The following is a 19,506-nucleotide window of genomic DNA, read 5'->3' as shown; positions in this document are numbered from 1 at the left end:
TGTGATACACTACATCAGACACATGGAACAGGCTGCAAGGGTGACTATGCTACACTCTGCTAAACATTACAGTATCGACCAGGTGCCCAACTATTGCGACTGCTTACATTATACATTTACCTCCCAGTTCAAAACCCCAGTTATGCTGCAGCAAAAAAAAAACAAAAACAAAACAAAAAAAAATATATATATATATATATATAAGAGCAATTGAGCAGTATACTTCCAGGTGTCAGGTTACGAATATTCCTACCTATTTTCAGCAATTGTTTTACCTTATCTGACTCCAATTAATATGAATCCAATTATCTATACCATACCTTTACCTCTCGTACAGAAGAGACCAGGAATCAATCAGACCAGATTAGCAGAAGTAGATTTAATCTCCAAAGTGAAAGAATTACAGACGTATGGGTCCTCAGCTGATCAAGTGCGGAGGGACAACACCCAAAACGGAGTACATTGATTATATAGACATACTGATGAATATGCATGAATACATGATCATTACTTTTTCTCATTGGTTGGTTCATGTTCTTCCTTATTTCATCCAGGGCGTTGTGCCTATATTCTTTAACTCACATGATGGTTTCTCGTACTGGGTACAGCACATTGCAACATAGTTTGCTTACTTCTTCGAAACACTTCTCCAAAACAAGCAACAAACTGGTTCCAACTGGTTAAACTGAACCTTCGAACTGAACCTTTGACAAAAATAAGCCCATATACGGAATTCATGTCAGCCTGTACGTGCAAGCAAGCTATTCACTCATGGCTTCGTACATTAAAACTTAAGCTTATGTTACAGACCCCCTTGGTATTGGCCTATTATTCATTTATCAAAATGCCTAATCACCAAGGGTGATTGGTGTTGGCCTTCTATCCAATCTTTATTCTTTATTCATTAATTAAAATGCCTAATTTCCAAGGGTGAGGTGCCAGAGAGGGGCGAAAACCTGCACTCCAAGAGCATTTTGATTATTATTTGGGAGTATATATTTGTTGTTCTCAAAGCCAGGAAAAATTCCCCTCTTACCTTCCGCTTGGAACGATAGCCTCCTGGCCTGGTCATCTCCAAACAATTTACACAATAATCAGACAACTACTCATTGATATATGATAACACAGCACAGCACATAATAAAAAATATGCGCTCTTTTCTTTTCTTCTGGATCCTCGGCATCCGGCCCAGTCCCAAACAGGTAGGATTGTGCCGGCAGGATTATGATGTTGTCGGCATTTTGCCGTGAGTCACCAGTCTTGTCCATTGTCCATTAATGTCCATGATTCCTTCGTTGGAGCTTAGACATGGGCCTGCCTCGTGGTGTTTTCCCGTCAACATGTCCCAAACACAGTGGCGCCCAGATGAAACCAACCAGGGTGCGCCTTGATAATGCATTGTCCTTCATTACTCTCAGGTGCAATGGCAGTCAATTCAAAAGCAGCAAATAAGCAGCATTAACCCTTCATTCCCTCTCTTGACCTCACTTGTGAGGTCACCACCTAAAACACATAGCAGAGATTACATAGCGGCGGTAAGCAACCTATCATCTTGGCCCCCAGCTTTATCCTGGAGTGGGACCAAGGCGTATTGGCCTCCTGGTGATACTGGTCCCAGGGTTGTCTTGATCAGGTGTGTGGCCAGGGACTGGAGACATGGAATACAACAACATCCACAAAGAACCATGATAGTAGTAAAAATAGCAATAGAGATTAGAGCTGACGTGATCAAACCTTTCCAGTTGCCAAATGCCTTTGTCCAGTCCCAGATGCTTGAGTCCACTCCGGAGTGCTCTTTCATTTTATTATTCATTGTGCTTAATCCCTCTAATGCCTTTGTCAACCTGCCGTTCAGGGCAGCGTTATTGGGTATGAAAGTACAACAAGAATCTCCCAACTTTTCCGCAGACTCCTCCTTCTTTGGCTAGGACTATATCTAATGCAATTCTGTTTTGGAAGGCCATTAATAAAGTAGCCGATAATTGCTCATGTACAGCAGATAATGACTCATGCATTTAATTGCCTAAACGTTGGACATTGTAATGTATATAATTTAGACAATCTACATTTTTATTGCTAGAAAAACCTGCAGCAATTGAGTTTACTATTTTATACTCATCCGGTACTCCTCGTGGAGCGCCAATGGCATCAATGTAGGTGGAATCCTTCTCCAGCATCCATAGTGGAGATTCACTTCTACGGGATCTGTGTAGAGGTTCCACAATGACTCGCCCCAGTTCTGTGCGGGCGACTGGACATCTATAGGGACAACTGTTACTGGCATAATTAAGGTTACCAATGAACAGACTCCCGATGCATTATTGGGCAATCGGTCATACAATTGGTTTTGGCCACACCAGATCCAGAGATCCGCTCGGGACACTGGGCTGGTGCTAGTCATAGACAAATTATGCTGACACCACTCATAATTTATGGAACCAATACTTTTACCTGTACCGTTCAATGTAAAGCATGTAAAATTCTGTCGAGCAATTTGACTGTCAAATAGGAGCTTATGTTTTGCAGGTCCTACTATAGGAAAAGCTTTGTCGTATGGAGTGCAACTACCGGTTAACTTCGTTTGGGTCAACACTAGTAACGTGCAATCCACAGATATTGATGCCGTGACTATTTTTAAAAGAGGTCTTGCACCTAAACATACCATACAATCCGAGTGTACACTTTTAGCAGCGTCCTCTACCATGAGGAGCCAATTATTATTAATGCTGGTGACGCCTGTGGTTACCCTAAACCAATCATCAATTTCCTGAATGACCTGTGTTATCACACCAGGGTTTGTAAATGGACTGAGCAGAATTTCTTGTGAGTTGTTTAACCCTAGGCATATGGCTAGCTGAAAGTAAGGATACGACCATGCATAAATATTAAGTTGAAAACCCCAACATTTACCTTGCGTGTTTCCCCATTCTACATTTTTAGAAGTGCTTATCCACAGCACCACCCCCTCCGAGGTTTGTTTGCCTGTAATCATTTGCTGGTGCCGACGAGCCATTTTATTGGTTCCCCACGACTTGTACCAATCCTTCGGATCCCATACCAAATTTTTCCACGACCTATCTAATTGATTATTTGTAAAGATACCAAATAGAGTCCTTGTAGTCTTTTCCTTTAAATCGTCCGCTCTCCAAGCTTGTATAAGGTGTTGTGATTTGTACTGTCATGTTTGGTGGGATACAAACAGTGTTGTTAATAACGGTGTTACAATATAACGGCGTTATTTTTTTCAGTAGTGGGTAATCTAATTAATTACTTTTCTCATTTGGCAACGCCGTTACCGTTACTGAGGACGGAAAGGCATGCGTTACTATGCGTTACTATATTGGTCGAAAAGTCTGAGGGAGACGGACTCACCGAGAAGACAGAGCAGAGCAGGAGTGGGGAGGTGGCAAGAAAGTTGTGACGAGGAGCAAACGCGATGCTAGATAGCTCCAATAATACATGTTGTAGCCGATAGCCTACAAACTACGCCCGCACGTTATGGTAGATATGGTAGACATGGTAGATATCACATGTACTGTATATAGATATAACTAGATGCAAAATGACAGACATGGCACTAAATGCGTTAGTAGACAGCCGCCATCTTAAAGCAGTAGACTTTTTAGGACGGCTCTGTTGTAGAGAACCTTCCTAGCGAACCTAAGTAACTTTTTATCTAAAATACTTCTAAATCGGCAAAATCTTGACTTGAATCTATCTTTAAATGATGAAACAGTTTTAAAACTTTCATATGTCGAAAGTAGAGAGAAGGGAACTAATGCAATAATGGGAGCAATTTTAACAACTTTTAACAGTTGATTCAGGGTATTGGGTAAATTAGGGTAAAGAATTGGGCTCGGGCCAATTGTACCAAAAACCTTCACAAAAAACTTCACATAGTGTGGCCAATGTTTTTTTTGTTTTTTTTTGAGGGGGAAAAAAAAAAGTAATTATCACCAATTACTTTGCCAAGTAACGAATTACTCTTACATTCAGGTAATTGAGTCACTAACGCAATTACTTTTTGGGAGAAGTAATTTGTAACTATAATTAATTACTTTTTTTCAGTAAGATTAACAACACTGGATACAAACCTGAATTCCGAATTGATAGGCTCGAGTGGCATTACAATTAACTGGACAGAGATATTCCCTGCCTTTTCACATTCTTTCTTTTATGTATTCTTTCTTCTACTTGAGTGCGATATACTACTGGCACAGGTGAATCATATGTTGCACATTGGCTACCATTACAGTACCAAACAGGAAATTGTATAGGTGGGGGTGAAAGCAAACGACTGTTGACACTATCATCATATATCTGCTGACTTCGAAGGCCAAATTCCGCTTTTGCTAATAACTGTAAGGCGTCTGGTATATTGTAGATGGGGTAGTTACCCAAACATCTGGAATAGAATGACCACATTTCTCTGTATGTTAGTCTATCTGACCCTGAACACTTAGTAACGAGGAATTGACCATCTTCGTGACACAAATATACGCATGTTCCTGTTTTACCTTCCGGTATCAACGTTTGGGATGCGTAAGAAAACAACGCATCCTAGTACATTTGTAGTTTAGAATGCAAAGACATGCATTTTGCTCATGCCAATTAAAAATCTCAATATATCTTAGCCAATTAGGGTCAACACATTTCAAGTGCAAGATGGAATTTTCTGTCTTAGTCAGGCTATCAGTTGAATTGTGTTCGGCTTCATACAAAACCTTACTGTGGCATTTATATTGAATGATGACTCGTGCATGTCCATGTCCCTGAGCCTCTCCGGTGGACGTGGACGCAAGCATGTGCTTATCAACAAAAGACAGAGACCATATCAAAAGCATCAAAACGCATATCAGCAGGCAACCTAGCATAGAGAAAAGAAACAAAGAACCCCAAGAGACATCCTTCCCTCTCTTGGGCGGGTGGGACACCCGCCCAAGAGACTGACTCGGTCCCATATCTCACGAAGGCTGTGGAGCTGGGCGAAGTTGCGAGTAATGATACCACTTTTTCTGATGATCGTCTAATTGGACAGCGTGAGAGGTTCGAGCGACGACCTTAAAAGGGCCTTTCCACCGAGGCTCGGACCATTTTCTTGACAGGACTTTCACATATACCTAAGTAGAGAGCAAGACTTGAGATGGCAGATCTTCAGGAGCCGCTGACCTGGCTTTTTCAACGACCTGTGCAGAAACACTGGAGACAAGTGCATTCAGATATGACCAATAGGATGCATGTGACAAATCAGGCACAGGTAAGTCTTGTGGCGGTACAAGTGAAGATGCCAGTCCCGGCATCAACCTACCTGTTAGAAGCTCGAAAGGTGCAAATCCAGTTTGTTTACTCACCGTCTGCCGGACCGAAAGTAACGCAAGTGGCAAGGCCTGTAGCCAATTCATTTTTGTGGTGGCCATAATTTTGGCCAATTTTTCTTTGAGAGTACGATTCATACGTTCAACCTTTCCCTGGCTCTGTGGTCGATATACGCAACCGAAACGGTGTTTTAAACCCAAAAGAGACTCAACTTTGGCCAAGGCTTTGTTACTGAAATGAGTCCCATTGGCTGATCTAATTAGAGCGGGGAATCCATGTGTCGGTAAGTAATGATTTACCAATGACTTGATTACGGCACCTGAGTCCTCATGTGCACAGGGGTAGGCCTCCGGCCACCCCGAGAAGGCGTCAACAATGACCAGTAGGTAACGTTTGCCATTAATTCTGGTGATCATGTCCGTAAAGTCCATAATAATCTCCGCCCCTGGCCATGGAGCGGGTTGGAATAGGCCAGGTTTGGGCTTCAATGTTGGTTTAGCATTAAATGTCTGACAAGTTTCGCAATTTGTAACAAAATTCCACACGACATCAGAGAATTTGGGATGTCACCACATCATAAGTTTGGCTAGCATGGAGTGCGGGGCAATATGCGACGGCGTGTGGGCCTCGAGCAAGGTGTCCTGTAACAACTTGCCATCAGGGAGAACTGGTCGGCCATTTGGACCGACCCAAAGGTTGTCAGGCAATTTAAAAGCACCTGCCGTGAGCCAAACCGATTTTTGCTCAGGGATGGCTGAATTCTGAAGGTCAATTAACGCTGGCAAATCTAGCGGTTCAAGCAGAACCGCATCAGGGGGGTTGCCATCAATTTCTATTGGGCCGCGGGACATCATCATTCCCTGTTCAACATGGTATCCAGCCGCCGCCTTAGCAGCCGCGTCTACAGCGTTATTGCCTTGGGCCACAAGTGTATCTGATTTAGAGTGGCCTGGTACCTTTACAATGGCGACTTCTGCTGGGGCCTTAATGGCCTCACTTAGGCGAACCATCAGATCTTTGTGAGCAATCTCGGTTCCTTTAGCAGTAACGAAACCATTTTTCATCCAGCCCAGCAAGTCAATGTGAGCGGCGGATGTTGCATACGCCGAGTCAGAGTAGATGGTGGCTGCCTCGCACTGGACAGATTCCAAGGCCAAAATAAGTGCCAGTATCTCGGCTGCCTGAGCTGATGGGTGAGTTGACATCTGCTGGGTTTTAATAGTGGTGAAGTGGCAGTCTTGCCATTCCACCACTGCAGCGGCAGCGTGTAGGTTACCCTGCTTGTCTCTCCAGCAACACCCATCTGTGAACAAAATCCGACCATGATCCAAGGGCTCCGCATATAGATCCGGTCTGATCTTGACCAGTGGCTTGATCATAAGTGCACATTCATGTGGGCCGACCAGAACCTGGTCAGTCATGTTCACTCCAGTGTGTACATAGTTGACGTTAGGGGCGGTCAAAATTTTCAAAAGCCTGGTCTGTCTCAGTGGTGTTAGAGTGAAAGCTGCTGACTCAACAAATGCCAATACCGCATGGTCAGTGAGTACATACAGTGGGTGTCCCATGACCGCATGCGCTATCTTTTGAAGAATTTTGGCCAATCCGGCAGCGTACCGAGAACAATCCGGCTGTCTTTGTTCAATGTTATCCAGAGATACACTGCAGTACATCAAGACTGCACGACCATTCTTGACCTTCTGATAGAGAATGCCATTTGCAGTAGCCCTAGATATTGAAACATCTAAATGGAAGGGAACTGTATAGTTAGGGGTGGCCAATGCTGCTGCATAGGCCAATTCCTGAACCAAGGAGACAAAAGCATTGCTTGCCTCCGCGGTCCAGTCAAGCTGAGACTTCAAGTTTCGAGTTCCTTGTTCTTTCACTAGGCCTCGCAAAATTCCCGTTTTGTCAACAAAGTTGGGAATATAATTGCGGCTATAGCCACACAGTCCTAGGAAAGACAACATTTCCTTGACCGTGTTGGGGCGAGGGTGGCGTAGGATGGAGTTTCTGTGTTCAGGTGACATGGCTAAGCCTGATGGAGAAACTATTCTTCCCAAAAAAGTCACCTTCTGCCTACAACACTGCAACTTCTTCTTAGAGACCTTGAAACCAAGCTGACCTAACCAACGCAGAACAGTTCCAGTTGCCGCCAAACAAGCGTGATCAGTCTTAGCACCAATCAGCAAATCGGCCGCATATTGCAACAATACAGTGCCTTCCGGCATAACACATGGTGTCAGTAGTTCCTTCAACACCTGGTTAAAAATACCTGGTGAGTTTTTGAATCCCTCTGGTAGCCGCTTGTACTGTAACTTCACTCCTCCATATGAAAATGCGAAAACATGGCGGACATCAGGCGAGAGTGGAAGACAGAAATATGCATTGGCTAAATTTATCACTGTAAAAAATTGATACGTGGGGTCCAAACTGGCTAGGATACGATGCGAGTCTGGTACCGGCAATACAGGTGTCACCGTGACATCATTCACTGGCCTGAGATCATGTACCATTCTCCATGTGACTCCATCAGCCTTCCTAACCGGGTGCAAAGGTGTATTCCACGTGGAGCTAGACAACTCCAAGACACCGGCGTCCCACAAACCCCTTAAAGTGTCTTCCATACCTTGATCAGCTTCCTGCGGCCACCTGTATTGCGGTCTCCTTACAATCTGAGTCTCATCTATGGACAATTTAATTGGGGTCACGGAGTGGCAATAGCCAACATCAAATGGTCCCTGTGACCAGAGTGTGTCAGGCATTGTTTCGAGCATGGCTGAGGCTTGTTCATGGTCCAAGAGTTCCCTGCCATGGAGGCGGGATAACAAAACCATTTCCACTCTCCCTTCATCCTTCATAACCTGCTGTATTTTATAAGCATTTTCTGTTTCAGCCCACCACAAGTCTGGAATGTTTGTTTTAACCCACTGTGTTTCCTCCAAAAGACGCCTAACCATCGGCCCCAACTGTCTGGCTTCGTGCCCGGGGGCCACAGCCAGCGAAATGTGGGGATAGCCATCCTGTGCCATCTTAAACCATGGCAACTGTTCTGGGGTCAAATCTGTGGCTGCTGCAACACCTTCCTTTCCAATCAGTATACATGATGACGACAACTGCCACTCCTTGCCATCAATTTCCTCAAATAAATCCCTATACACATCATCATCCTTCCTGTCGTAAAACAACGTACAATGCAAGGGATCGACTGGAGGATGGTAGGGTGCCAGTGAGCAAATCCAAGGCTTCCACAGGAGATAGGTCGAGTACACTCCTCCTCCAAAGGGAGTCTCTGGATTTAAGAGAGTCCAGTAAATTGTTGCTGTCTCAGATGTGGCAGGTAATGGTGCCATCAACCACTGTCCGTCTTGTCCCAAGGATTGTTGACAATGTAGTATTTTTCCATCTGGGAATCGTATTTGTTGCCCCTGTGGTCCGCACAGGATTTGAGCTTGTAAGGTAGCCAGTAAGTCACGTCCCATGAGGTTGATGGGAGTTCCCAATGAGTGTATGTAGGCATGCCAGAACCTTTGTCCGGTTTTCTTGATAGTCGTGTCCAGTGGTTTGGTAAAAGGCAGAGTCTGGGGTTGTCCCGAGAAGCCGACCAGAGTAGTGGTCTTCTTTGAGAGTGCGGCTGGAGGTAAGTTGGTATTAATAGATGAGTAGGTTGCCCCCGTGTCCACCATCATGTGTATTGTTTGTCCAGCCACTGTAACTTGAAAGATGGGCTCTGCCAGGCCATTGCTTTCCAGGCTTCCAGATGGTGCTGTTCTTTGAGCCTGCCATGGATGGCCACCAGATGGCGCTGTTCCTTGAGCCTGAGGCGGTGCCATGTGCTGCACTGGCCTTTGGGCTCCTCCCATAGGGCGGGCTTGTTGTCGATATTGTGGGCATTCCCGTGCCCAATGATCGTATGCGCCACAAATGAAACATGAGCTGGGAGAGTATTGGGGCCTTCCCCCCGGGGGTGGAGCTCCTCTTCCACGCCCCCCGCATCTGCCCCGGAAAGGCGCACGGCCCCTCCCCATCACAGCCGGTCCCTGCAACATCTGTGTCTCTCTTTTCTGCTGCGTTTTGTTCTGTTTTGCTTCCCCATACATCTTAGCCAATTGTAGTTTAAGCAATTGTTTAGACAAAGCTTCAGTCTCACTATCCACTTTACTCTGTGTCTCCGCATGCATGCGACAATGATGTAACAAGTGACGTTTAAATCTGCCTTCAGCACAAACCAAAATATCTGGATCACTTTTCAACTGCTTTTTAACTTCCGCGGGTAAGCCATCCACTATTGCAGTTCTGAACAAAACTTCTGACTCAGGGGACGAGGCGGGATGCTTTCCCGTGATCTCAATCCAATTTTCAACACATGCTGCATAATGTTGTGGGGGAGACATCTTAACATCATATGGGAACATAGTCGGTGCCAAATAAGTAGGCTGTGGAAAATACAACTTAATCTGTTCAAACAACTGACCAGCAACGCGAGGGAGAGGCGTCTCCCTCCCCAAATCAGTAGTTCCCGCTGCTTCCTCAATAGCCTGGAGTTGGACCAATGAACAGCCGCCAGCCAGCATCTGTCTAATATCTCCCAATGTACATGTCTGTCCACTCATCAACGCCAAAAATTTAGACAACCACATTTTTCCTCCTTGATGTAACGGAGGCATTTTATCCATCATTGCAGTCACATCTCTCAACGCTAGCAATTCATACCGCTGACCCAATGGGGCCGTTTTACCACTCCTTAAATCATAGCCACCATGAAGCTCAGCACTCTGTCTCTCTCTACTTCTCTGTAACTCATTATTGTTCACAATAGCCAGCAATCTTCTATCCTGTCCTCTCTGCTCTTTACATTCCTCATCACATTCCTTTTCGCTTACCAAGTCCTTTTGCACACTCTCTTGTTGTTCTCTTCTAACCTTAGTCATTGCCAAATTCAACATGTCTTTCTCGTCTTCTCTACATTGATTTACACACGTTCCATCTACCTGCTTTAACGCCTTATCTTTTACCTTATCTTTACCCAAATGCTCTCCTCCCAACCTTTTGGGAGTAACAGTGACTCCACTCGACGCCCGAGGCGAAGGACTGTTACCTGCCACCCCTGGCGTCACTCCACCACGATTACGTCTTTCCACATTCACAGCTTGTTCAATAAAATTAACAGCATACTGGGGAACCCTGTCACCTTCACCTTCCACATCCATAACCAGCTGTCCACCCAATGGAACAATAGATGCCATTATGCCTGGCGCCGCATATGGCGGAGGTTGGGTAATTGGCATAATCATGTGTGGGGCATTAGGTTGAGTAGTGGTGACAGGCAAGTTAGGATAAATTCCCATCACCGCTCCACATCTCTCTTTTGCCTCTGTATAATCGTCATTATTTACTTTAGGGCGCAATGCATTAAGAGCGGTTGCCACAGTAGCGAAGTTGTGAACACTTCGCCTCTCTTTTTCTTTTTCTAAAATGAGTTTGTCCAATTTACCACGCTGTCGCCATGTGGCGGTTTGTCTTTCCTCTTTCAATTGAGTTTTCTCATCCATCAAATCTCTCTCCTTCTGTTGGAGTGACACAGCCAATTTCTCCATTGTCCACGGTTTCGTGGAACCTTTAAACAATTCATCCTGGCGCAGTTTAACAAAAACTGAGCGGTGTTTTTCCTGCTCCTTTTTTACTTTATTTTTATCAATTCCACTCAAAATTTGAGCTTCCAAATCACCATACATCCTTTCAATCTCATTCCATTCATTCCTCTCACCATTCACAGCACTGTCACATTCATCCCCCATTTTTTTTTTTTGGCAAAATGTTTGATGGTCTCGTCCGTTACAGAAAGAAGACGTCTACAAAGGGAGGCCTCACTTCTCCCCGGGGATCTCAAGAACACCCCAGTTATCTGACTACGATCGTCACCGTAACCTTGTCCACCACGACGAAGCAACTAGGTCACTGACCTATATCTGACTATGTTCGCGTTATATTATTATTGGGTCCCAGACCAAAATAACACGTGTGAGTCCCAGACTCTATTCCGTAACGACTGTTAATACTTCAACACCATAATCCATCAGCATAACTACTCCACCAAATTTAAAATTTAAAGTAATCAATCACTAATGCAGAATTTAGAATTGTAACAGGTATTCTGCTTACCTTTAGATGCGCGCTGAGAGAGGTGGAGGAGATGTTAGGTTATGAATATTCCTATTTTCAGCAATTGTTTTACCTTATCTGACTCCAATTAATATAAATCCAGTTATCTATACCATACCTTTACCTCTTGTACCTAACAATTTTGCGCATTCGTTCTGTCGCAGAAGAGACCAGGAATCAATCAGACCAGATTAGCAGAAGTAGATTTAATCTCCCAAGTGAAAGAATTACAGACGTCTGGGTCCTCAGCTGATCAAGTGTGGAGGGACAACACCCAAAACGGAGTACATTGATTATATAGACATACTGATGAATATGCATGAATACATGATTACTTTTTCTCATTGGTTGGTTCATGTTATTTCATCCAGGGAGTTGTGCCTATTTTAACTCACATGACGGTTTCTCGTAATGGGTACACCCCATTGCAACATAGTTTGCTTACTTCTCCAAAAACAAGCAACAAACTGGTTCCAACTGGTTAAATTGAACCTTTGAACTGAACCTGATAAAAATAAGCCCATATACGGAATTCATGTCAGCCTGTACGTGCAAGCAAGCTATTGACTCATGGCTTCGTACATTAAAACAAGCTTATGTTACAGACCCCCTTGGTATTGGCCTATTATACATTTATCAAAATGCCTAATCACCAAGGGTGATTGGTGTTGGCCTTCTATCCAATCTATTCTTTATTCATTAAAATGCCTAATTTCCAAGGGTGAGATGCCAGAGGGGCGAAAATCTGCACTCCAAGAGCATTTTGATTATTATTTGAGAGTATATATTTGCTGTTCTCAAAGCCATGATTCCTTTGTTGGTGCTTAGACATGGGCCTGCCTCGTGGCGTTTTCCCATCAACATGTCCCAAACAGTGGCGGCCAGATGAAACCAACCAGGGCGCTCCTTGATAATGCATTGTCCTGCATTACTCTCAGGTGCAATGGCAGTCAATTCAAAAGCAGCATTAACCCTTCACAGGAAAAACGAAACTGCAAATATGCAGCTACAGGATCAGCTTAAATACACACCCCCCAGACACATTTGAAAGCCACAAGGAAAATACATAAGTTTAAAAAGTTTTATTTTATCACTGCAGATCGACCCATTCACATTAAACATTCACTGTCAAAAAACTGGTCAATCCATCATCCATTTCGTCATTCTGCTGGCTCATGGCGCTCATGTAGCTTTGCTGCTGGTCGTGGTCATCATTCTGCTGGCCCATGGTGCTCACGTTGTAGCTTTGCTGCCGTTGCTCGTCATTCTGCTGGCCCATGGCGCTCACGTTGTAGCTTTGCTGCCGTTGCTCGTCATTCTGCTGGCCCATGGCGCTCATGTTGTAGCTTTGCTGTTGGTGGTTGTCGTCGTTCTGCTGGCCCATGGCGCTCACGTTGTAGCTTTGCTGTTGGTGGTGGTAGTCGTTCTGCTGGCCCATGGCGCTCACGTTGTAGCTTTGCTGTTGGTGGTGGTAGTCGTTCTGCTGGCCCATAGCGCTCACGTTGTAGCTTTGCTGCTGTTGCTCGTGGTCGTTCTGCTGGCCCATGGCGCTCGTGTTGTAGCTTTGCTGCTCGTCATTCTGCTGACCCATGGCGCTCGTGTTGTAGCTTTGCTGCTCGTCATTCTGCTGACCCATGGCGCTCATGTTGTAGCTTTGCTGCTCGTCATTCTGCTGACCCATGGCGCTCATGTTGTAGCTTTGCTGCTGTTGCTCGTCATTCTGCTGACCCATGGCGCTCATGTTGTAGCTTTGCTGCTGTTGCTCGTCATTCTGCTGGCCCATGGCGCTCGTGTTGTAGCTTTGCTGCTGTTGCTCGTCATTCTGCTGGCCCATGGCGCTCGTGTTGTAGCTTTGCTGCTGTTGCTCGTCATTCTGCTGGCCCATGGCGCTCGTGTTGTAGCTTTGCTGCTGTTGCTCGTCATTCTGCTGGCCCATGGCGCTCGTGTTGTAGCTTTGCTGCTGTTGCTCGTCATTCTGCTGGCCCATGGCGCTCGTGTTGTAGCTTTGCTGTTGGTGGTGGTCCTTCTGCTGGCCCATGGCGCTCATGTTGTAGCTTTGCTGTTGGTGGTTGTCGCTCTGCTGGCCCATGGCGCTCATGTTGTAGCTTTGCTGTTGGTGGTTGTCGCTCTGCTGGCCCATGGCGCTCACGTTGTAGCTTTGCTGCTGTTGCTCATCATTCTGCTGGCCCATAGCGCTCACGTTGTAGCTTTGCTGCTGTTGCTCATCATTCTGTTGGCCCATGGCGCTTGTGTTGTAGCTTTGCTGCCGTTGCTCGTCATTCTGTTGGCCCATGGCGCTCGTGTTGTAGCTTTGCTGCCGTTGTTCGTCATTCTGCTGGCCCATAGCACTCGCGTTGTAGCTTTGCTGTTGGTGGTGGTGGTGGTAGTTCTGCTGGCCCATGGCGCTCACGTTATAGCTTTTCTGCTGTTGCTCGTCATTCTGCTGGCCCATGGCACTCACGTTATAGCTTTGCTGTTGGTGGTGGTGGTAGTTCTGCTGGCCCATAGCACTCGTGTTGTAGCTTTGCTGCTGTTGCTCGTCATTCTGCTGGCCCATGACGCTCATGTTGTAGCTTTGCTGTTGGTGGTGGTCGTTCTGCTGGCCCATGGCGCTCACGTTATAGCTTTTCTGCTGTTGCTCGTCATTCTGCTGGCCCATGGCACTCACGTTATAGCTTTGCTGTTGGTGGTGGTCGTTCTGCTGGCCCATGGCGCTCATGTTGTGGCTTTGCTTCAACACAAAATCCAAAGACTGGAGCAGTTCCAATGCCTTCTTGACCGAATCATCAGGAGTACCATCTGAAAACAAAACAAAAGCAATCTTAATATCAAACATTTCATTTGCAAATAACAATTTTTACCTTTTTTAAGGCCAGCATTGGATCCATCCCATTTAGTCAAACCAGCTGGAAAACAAAGCACTACAGACACACAAATACATTTGAGTTTTGAGCAAAATTTGGTTAGGTATAGTAGCATGAAAAAAAGGAGCATTTCCCACCTCTACCCATCAAGAAGGCATGCACCAGGGCAACCACAAGCCAAGCAGCAGCCATTGCTTCTGTGACCATGTAACCTGACTGTGAAGCAGATGAGATTTTATAGCAAGTGTCAAGTGACCGCAGCTTTTGCTAATTGGACTTAATTAGTGCCAGTGTCACCACTTTACCAAAGCAACACATTATCAAAACACACACACACATACGCACACAAAAAAGATCTCAACTTATTGCATTAAAAAATCATTTTAAAGCCCTTGTCTTGAATCAATTCTCCAATTGATACAAACTGGAAGAAAATGGAATAAAGCTTTAGTGTTTTAGTACCTAAATGTAGGGATGTCAGCGAATGAACATTCACTGCCATCCTTCCGACTTCAAATGGATTGAATGTCTATCGCGGTCAATGGCAATGAGTTTGATTTTGGAGCAATTCAGGTCATTTGCTGTTGATTTTGGGGCATTTCTTGGTCACTTCCTGTTGATTTATGGGCATTTCGTGTTCATTTGTAGTTACACAACAGGAAGTGATCTAAGAATCTCCAAAATGCCAGTGACTCAAATTCAACAGGAAGTGACGTGTAAACATAGGCGGAGTTTGACTTTTGGGGCAGGGGGCGCACAACATGTTGATGAACCCGAAACACAGTTTCAGCAATAAAATTAACTTCCAAGAATAATTATTATAATTAGGGCTGTCAAAATTATCGCATCAACGGGCGGTAATTAATTGTTTTAATTAATCACGTTGAAATATTTGACGCAATTAACGCACATGCCCCGCTCAAACAGATTAAAATGACAGCATAGTGTCATGTCCACTTGTTACTTGTGTTTTTTGGTGTTTTGTCGCTCTCTGCTGGCGCTTGGGTGCGACTGTTTTTACAGGTTTCAGCACCATGAGCATTGTGTAATTATTGACATCAACACTGGCGAGCTACTAGTTTATTTTTTGATTGAAAATTTTACAAATTTTATTAAAACGAAAACATTAAGAGGGGTTTTGATATAAAATTTGTATAACTTGCACTAACATTTATCTTTTAAAAACTACAAGTCTTTCTATCCATGGATCGCTTTAACAGAATGTTAATGTTAATGCCATCTTGTTGATTTATTGTTATAATCAACAAATACAGTACTTATGTACAGTATGTTGAATGTATATATCCGTCTTGTGTCTTATCTTTCCATTCCAACAATTATTTACAGAAAAATATGGCATATTTTATAGATGGTTTGAATTGCAATTAATTACGATTAATTAATTTTTAAGCTGTGATTAACTCGATTAAAAATTTTAATCGTTTGACAGCCCTAATAATAATAAGAATAATTATCATAATATGTTGAAAATAAGCCTTTTTTGTTTCCCATCATTTTTGAGGGGGATTCTAAATCAGGCTGCTTAGGACAGCTATACTTTTTGCCAAGATCATCATCCATTGAATATGATGGCTGCCGGTGTTAACAGGTGTTCTGTCAAATTTTGCACCCCATCAGAAATTGCTACTTTGTGTTAAAAAAAAAGCGGTTAGAAAGTAAACCCTACAAACTTTCTTTAAATAAAGGAACTTACTACTACTTACGCTTGATCATGGACGGACATGTACAAAATCCCACCTCAGACACATTCTGCCATATTAGCTGCACACAACAACTGCACGCCACTCTCTCACTGTTTACGTCTTTGCCGTGTAGTTACGCATTAATTTACGCCACATTCGTGTGGAACATGTTATGTTTACGATGTTACTTGTTTATTTTGCCCCTGTGGATAAGATTGAGAATCCAATTGAATGTAAAAGGGCTTATTCACTGCCATAACAGCTTTGGGAGCAAAATATTATAAGGGTATAAAATTTGTTGTACAATCAGCGTCTTTAGTGGGGCAAATTGAAACTCTGGTCACCATTTTGGCGGTGCTGTCTGGCTTTTCATGGTCCACATTTTCAATCCTTGGTTCTTGCTCTGTAGTTGTTGTCGCTTTTGAAAGCTTAGGTTTGAAAAAATTATGTATATCCATATTGCCTCTTCGTTCCTCAGCTGGTTTTGGCTAAGCAAAGCAAATGACCATCTAAGGTGCTAGTTGTGTTATTTTGTATTTGTGTGTTTCTTGAATAAAACAATTTACTGAAAGGGTTGAGGTTTTTTACTGACAGCTCTTCAGTTACAGAACAGAGGAGAGGCATCATCAACATTAACTGTCCACTAGTGGGCTTTTTATCAGCTGTCTCGAGCTCGTATCTCTGACTTCCGTGTGCTGTGACGAGTAGACATTACTAATCAAACATGCAGATACGATTCGCTCATATCATCACAAAAGTGGAGAATTTGCTGCTCAGCCTTCACCGCATACAGACGCACTCTGAGCAACTGAAGCACTCTCTTATCTTAACCGATAAGCGCTCAGGGCCAGCAAGCTCGACTCCCAGTATGGCTCCAAAGAATTTGAAACCTGAAGACTTGGATAAAATAAAATCCTCCATACAGAAGTTGGAGGTCTCCTTGACTGACTTGATTCAAAACCAGAATCAAGAAATCGTCAGAGAGCTCCAGTCAATTCGCGCTGAAAACGAGAAACTCAAGAAGGCGGTCGAGGAGAGAGATGTTCGCATCAAGAGGCTGGAAATTTTGGCTGACGATCTCGACCAGTGCCGACGCGCAAATGAGCTCATCATTTCTGGATTACAACTGACGCCTAGCCCAGGGGACACAGAGGCGCAATTGACAATTGCTAAGCTGAAAGTGTATGGAATAAACATGGAGCCGCTGGACATCCGTCGCTGCCTTCTGCTCCCATCTGGGGGGAGAGGACCGGCGACAGTGCTCATGAAGCTGGCAGACCACAAGACCAAGACTGCCCTGCTTAACCAGCGCCGCCACCTGAAAGGGTTGAAGATTTTTTTTGAATGACAACTTGACTCGCCAAAATGCCGAAATTGCAAGAAAAGCACGTCAACTGAACAAAGCTAGGAAAATAACCAACACGTGGGTCTCGGATTGCAGGATCCTTGTCAAGACGCAAGATATGAAGATAAACGCTATCACAAGTCTTGACCAGCTGACTATAATAGCTGGATAACTGTAAATACTACACAGCGGACCAGTATAGCAACTCGTGGATGTGGACGGTAAACTGAAACTTATCAACGGCAGGAGTCTCTACAAGAATCTCGAACACACTAGGGATTATCTACTAAAGATAACAAAGGCTCTGACTTTAATTAGCACGGACATAACATGACACGAATGAATCGGGCATCTAAGGGAGGAGGGGGTGTTGCAATTATGATTGAGAATCTCCTGGAATGTATTACAATTGAGCTCCTAATCCCCAATTGTAAAAACATAATTATCTGCTGTGTCTACCGAATGTCCAATGTCTAGTATATGGAAAAGATACTGTATAAAACAAATAATAAGCATGTTTTGATTGTGGAGACATTAATGTTGGGATAAAATATGTACAGCATGTTGTTTGATTTTATACATTCATGTCTGATGAAACTGTTACAGTGACCTTTGTGTGCGTCAATTGTTGCCGCTACTCACACCAGCTGTGATAACACATAATCACTTTTGCCACACACATAGCCACAACAAAATGTTCCACAGCAAACGGATGCAAAAATGTCAGGGACATGACTAAGCCATAACCTTGTACGCCCTGAAATTAATTGAGCTGCTCGACTGGACGCTAAGTTACTAAACTCAGATTGTTGATTGTGTTATTGTACACTTTTGATGGATGTTCCATGCCTGCCTTTAGTTGTATGGGGGACGGGAAACTGATAAGCATATGCTTCATCACGTCCGCCTTTGTCCAAATCATATCACATTTTGTAATTGTCAATGATTGTCAATGATACCGATGATGATGACAATAAAATTCCATTCCATTCCGTTCCATAGTCACATGATCTGTTTGAAAAATAATTTTGACCCATTATAAATTTTTTTTTGTTCATTTCATTCATTTTTGTTGTTTGTTTTATGGCTTTACTACTTTTATAGACAATATTTTACCGGAAATTTAAATTTTTTAAAATCATATATGGGAAAGTCAGTTACATGCAATGACACTTTTCGGGCACCAGGGGGGGCCTGGCCCCCCTGGACCCCCCTTAAAATCCGCTTATGCCTGTAAATGTTCTAAAATGAACAGAAAGTGACCTGCAAATTTAATCTTTATTTTATCGGGCAGTCTCATTAAGATTAATATCTCTTTTACAAGTGAGGCCTGAGCACAAAGAAACATTCGCAAATATCAGACAACACAAAATACACTAACGGAAATAGTTACAATAATCAGTAAAAACATCAGACAAAAGAGATTTAAAATCAACAAGATAAATGATTGACTGTAGTTTAAGAGTCGATTGCAATTCGTTCCACTTAAGAGGAGTATAATAGCTAAAGCCAGTTCTGCCAACATTAGTGCATGTGAGTGGAATGTTTAGGGTTGAGTAGTTAGTTGATCGTGTTTTGTAGTTACTGGATTTGAATGACAGACGAGATGTGAGGTAGTTAGGAAGTTTGCACAGTAAAGCCTTATAGATGAATAACATGAGGTGGATATTTCTTCTTGACTGTAGTGAAGACCACCCAATGTTTTGATAAAGGGTACAATGATGAGTGCAGAAATTGTCATTGGTGATGAAACGTAGTGCACTGTGATAGACCGGGTTTAACGGTTGAAGAGTTGATGGAGCTGCATGACAATACAGGATGTTCCCATAATCCATAATCAAGAACAGAAACAAAAGAAGATAACACAATGTTTTTTTCGGTTAGAAGTTGACAGACAGCCTTTGATTCTATACAGGAAGCTTAGTTTGAATTTAAGTTTACGGATGAGATGATGAATATGGGTTTTGAATGATAAATTACTGTCAATCCAAATTACTAAGTATTTGTATGAGTCAGGAGAGTAATTTGGGTACCATTTAGGGATTTGATTCCGGGTAAGTCATTGTCAGTAATGGTGGAAGTGGAGAAAACCATGTATTTAGTTTCTTCAGGATTT

General features: G+C 43.6%; 2 protein-coding genes across 5 annotated transcripts; both read right to left on the bottom strand.

Moving 5' to 3' along the window:
* Window positions 1-364: 364 nt before the first annotated feature.
* Window positions 365-11,758, bottom strand: LOC130909896 (uncharacterized). 2 transcript variants are annotated; one of them, XM_057826837.1, is made up of 2 exons: window positions 1,735-11,758; window positions 365-1,648 (listed from the first exon to the last, which is right to left on the bottom strand). In XM_057826837.1, the coding sequence occupies exon 1, from the start codon at window positions 11,112-11,114 to the stop codon at window positions 5,883-5,885; it is 5,232 nt and encodes a 1,743-aa protein (XP_057682820.1). In that variant the 5' UTR covers window positions 11,115-11,758; the 3' UTR covers window positions 365-1,648; window positions 1,735-5,882. The 2 variants fall into 2 exon arrangements, with proteins under 2 accessions (XP_057682820.1, XP_057682819.1); XM_057826836.1 differs by having other exon boundaries at window positions 365-5,199; window positions 5,309-11,758.
* A 787-nt stretch (window positions 11,759-12,545) lies between these two features.
* On the bottom strand, window positions 12,546-14,581 carry LOC130909655 (putative uncharacterized protein DDB_G0271606). Of its 3 annotated transcripts, none has more exons than XM_057826388.1 (4): window positions 14,480-14,581; window positions 14,340-14,399; window positions 14,147-14,277; window positions 12,546-14,077 (listed from the first exon to the last, which is right to left on the bottom strand). In XM_057826388.1, exons 1-4 carry the CDS (start codon window positions 14,547-14,549, stop codon window positions 12,593-12,595), a joined length of 1,746 nt encoding a protein of 581 aa, XP_057682371.1. In that variant the 5' UTR covers window positions 14,550-14,581; the 3' UTR covers window positions 12,546-12,592. The 3 variants fall into 3 exon arrangements, with proteins under 3 accessions (XP_057682371.1, XP_057682372.1, XP_057682370.1); XM_057826389.1 differs by having other exon boundaries at window positions 12,546-14,074; XM_057826387.1 differs by having other exon boundaries at window positions 12,546-14,277; window positions 14,480-14,580.
* Window positions 14,582-19,506: the final 4,925 nt, after the last annotated feature.

Source organism: Corythoichthys intestinalis, chromosome 21 (genome assembly GCF_030265065.1).
Source record: "Corythoichthys intestinalis isolate RoL2023-P3 chromosome 21, ASM3026506v1, whole genome shotgun sequence".
NCBI classification, from domain to species: domain Eukaryota; kingdom Metazoa; phylum Chordata; class Actinopteri; order Syngnathiformes; family Syngnathidae; genus Corythoichthys; species Corythoichthys intestinalis.
Note: the sequence above shows the minus strand (reverse complement) of the source record. Positions and strands in the feature narration are given on the sequence as shown.

Excerpts from the sequence above, each read along its gene's own strand:
- LOC130909896 (XM_057826837.1), bottom strand. The coding sequence starts at position 11,114 with ATGGGGGATGAATGTGACAGTGCTGTGAATGGTGAGAGGAATGAATGG.
- LOC130909655 (XM_057826387.1), bottom strand. The coding sequence starts at position 14,549 with ATGGTCACAGAAGCAATGGCTGCTGCTTGGCTTGTGGTTGCCCTGGTG. Across the intron at positions 14,400-14,479 it reads TGCCTTCTTGATGGGTAGAG|TGCTTTGTTTTCCAGCTGGT; the intron begins GTGGGAAATGCT and ends GTGTGTCTGTAG. Across the intron at positions 14,278-14,339 it reads CAATGCTGGCCTTAAAAAAG|ATGGTACTCCTGATGATTCG; the intron begins GTAAAAATTGTT and ends TTTTGTTTTCAG.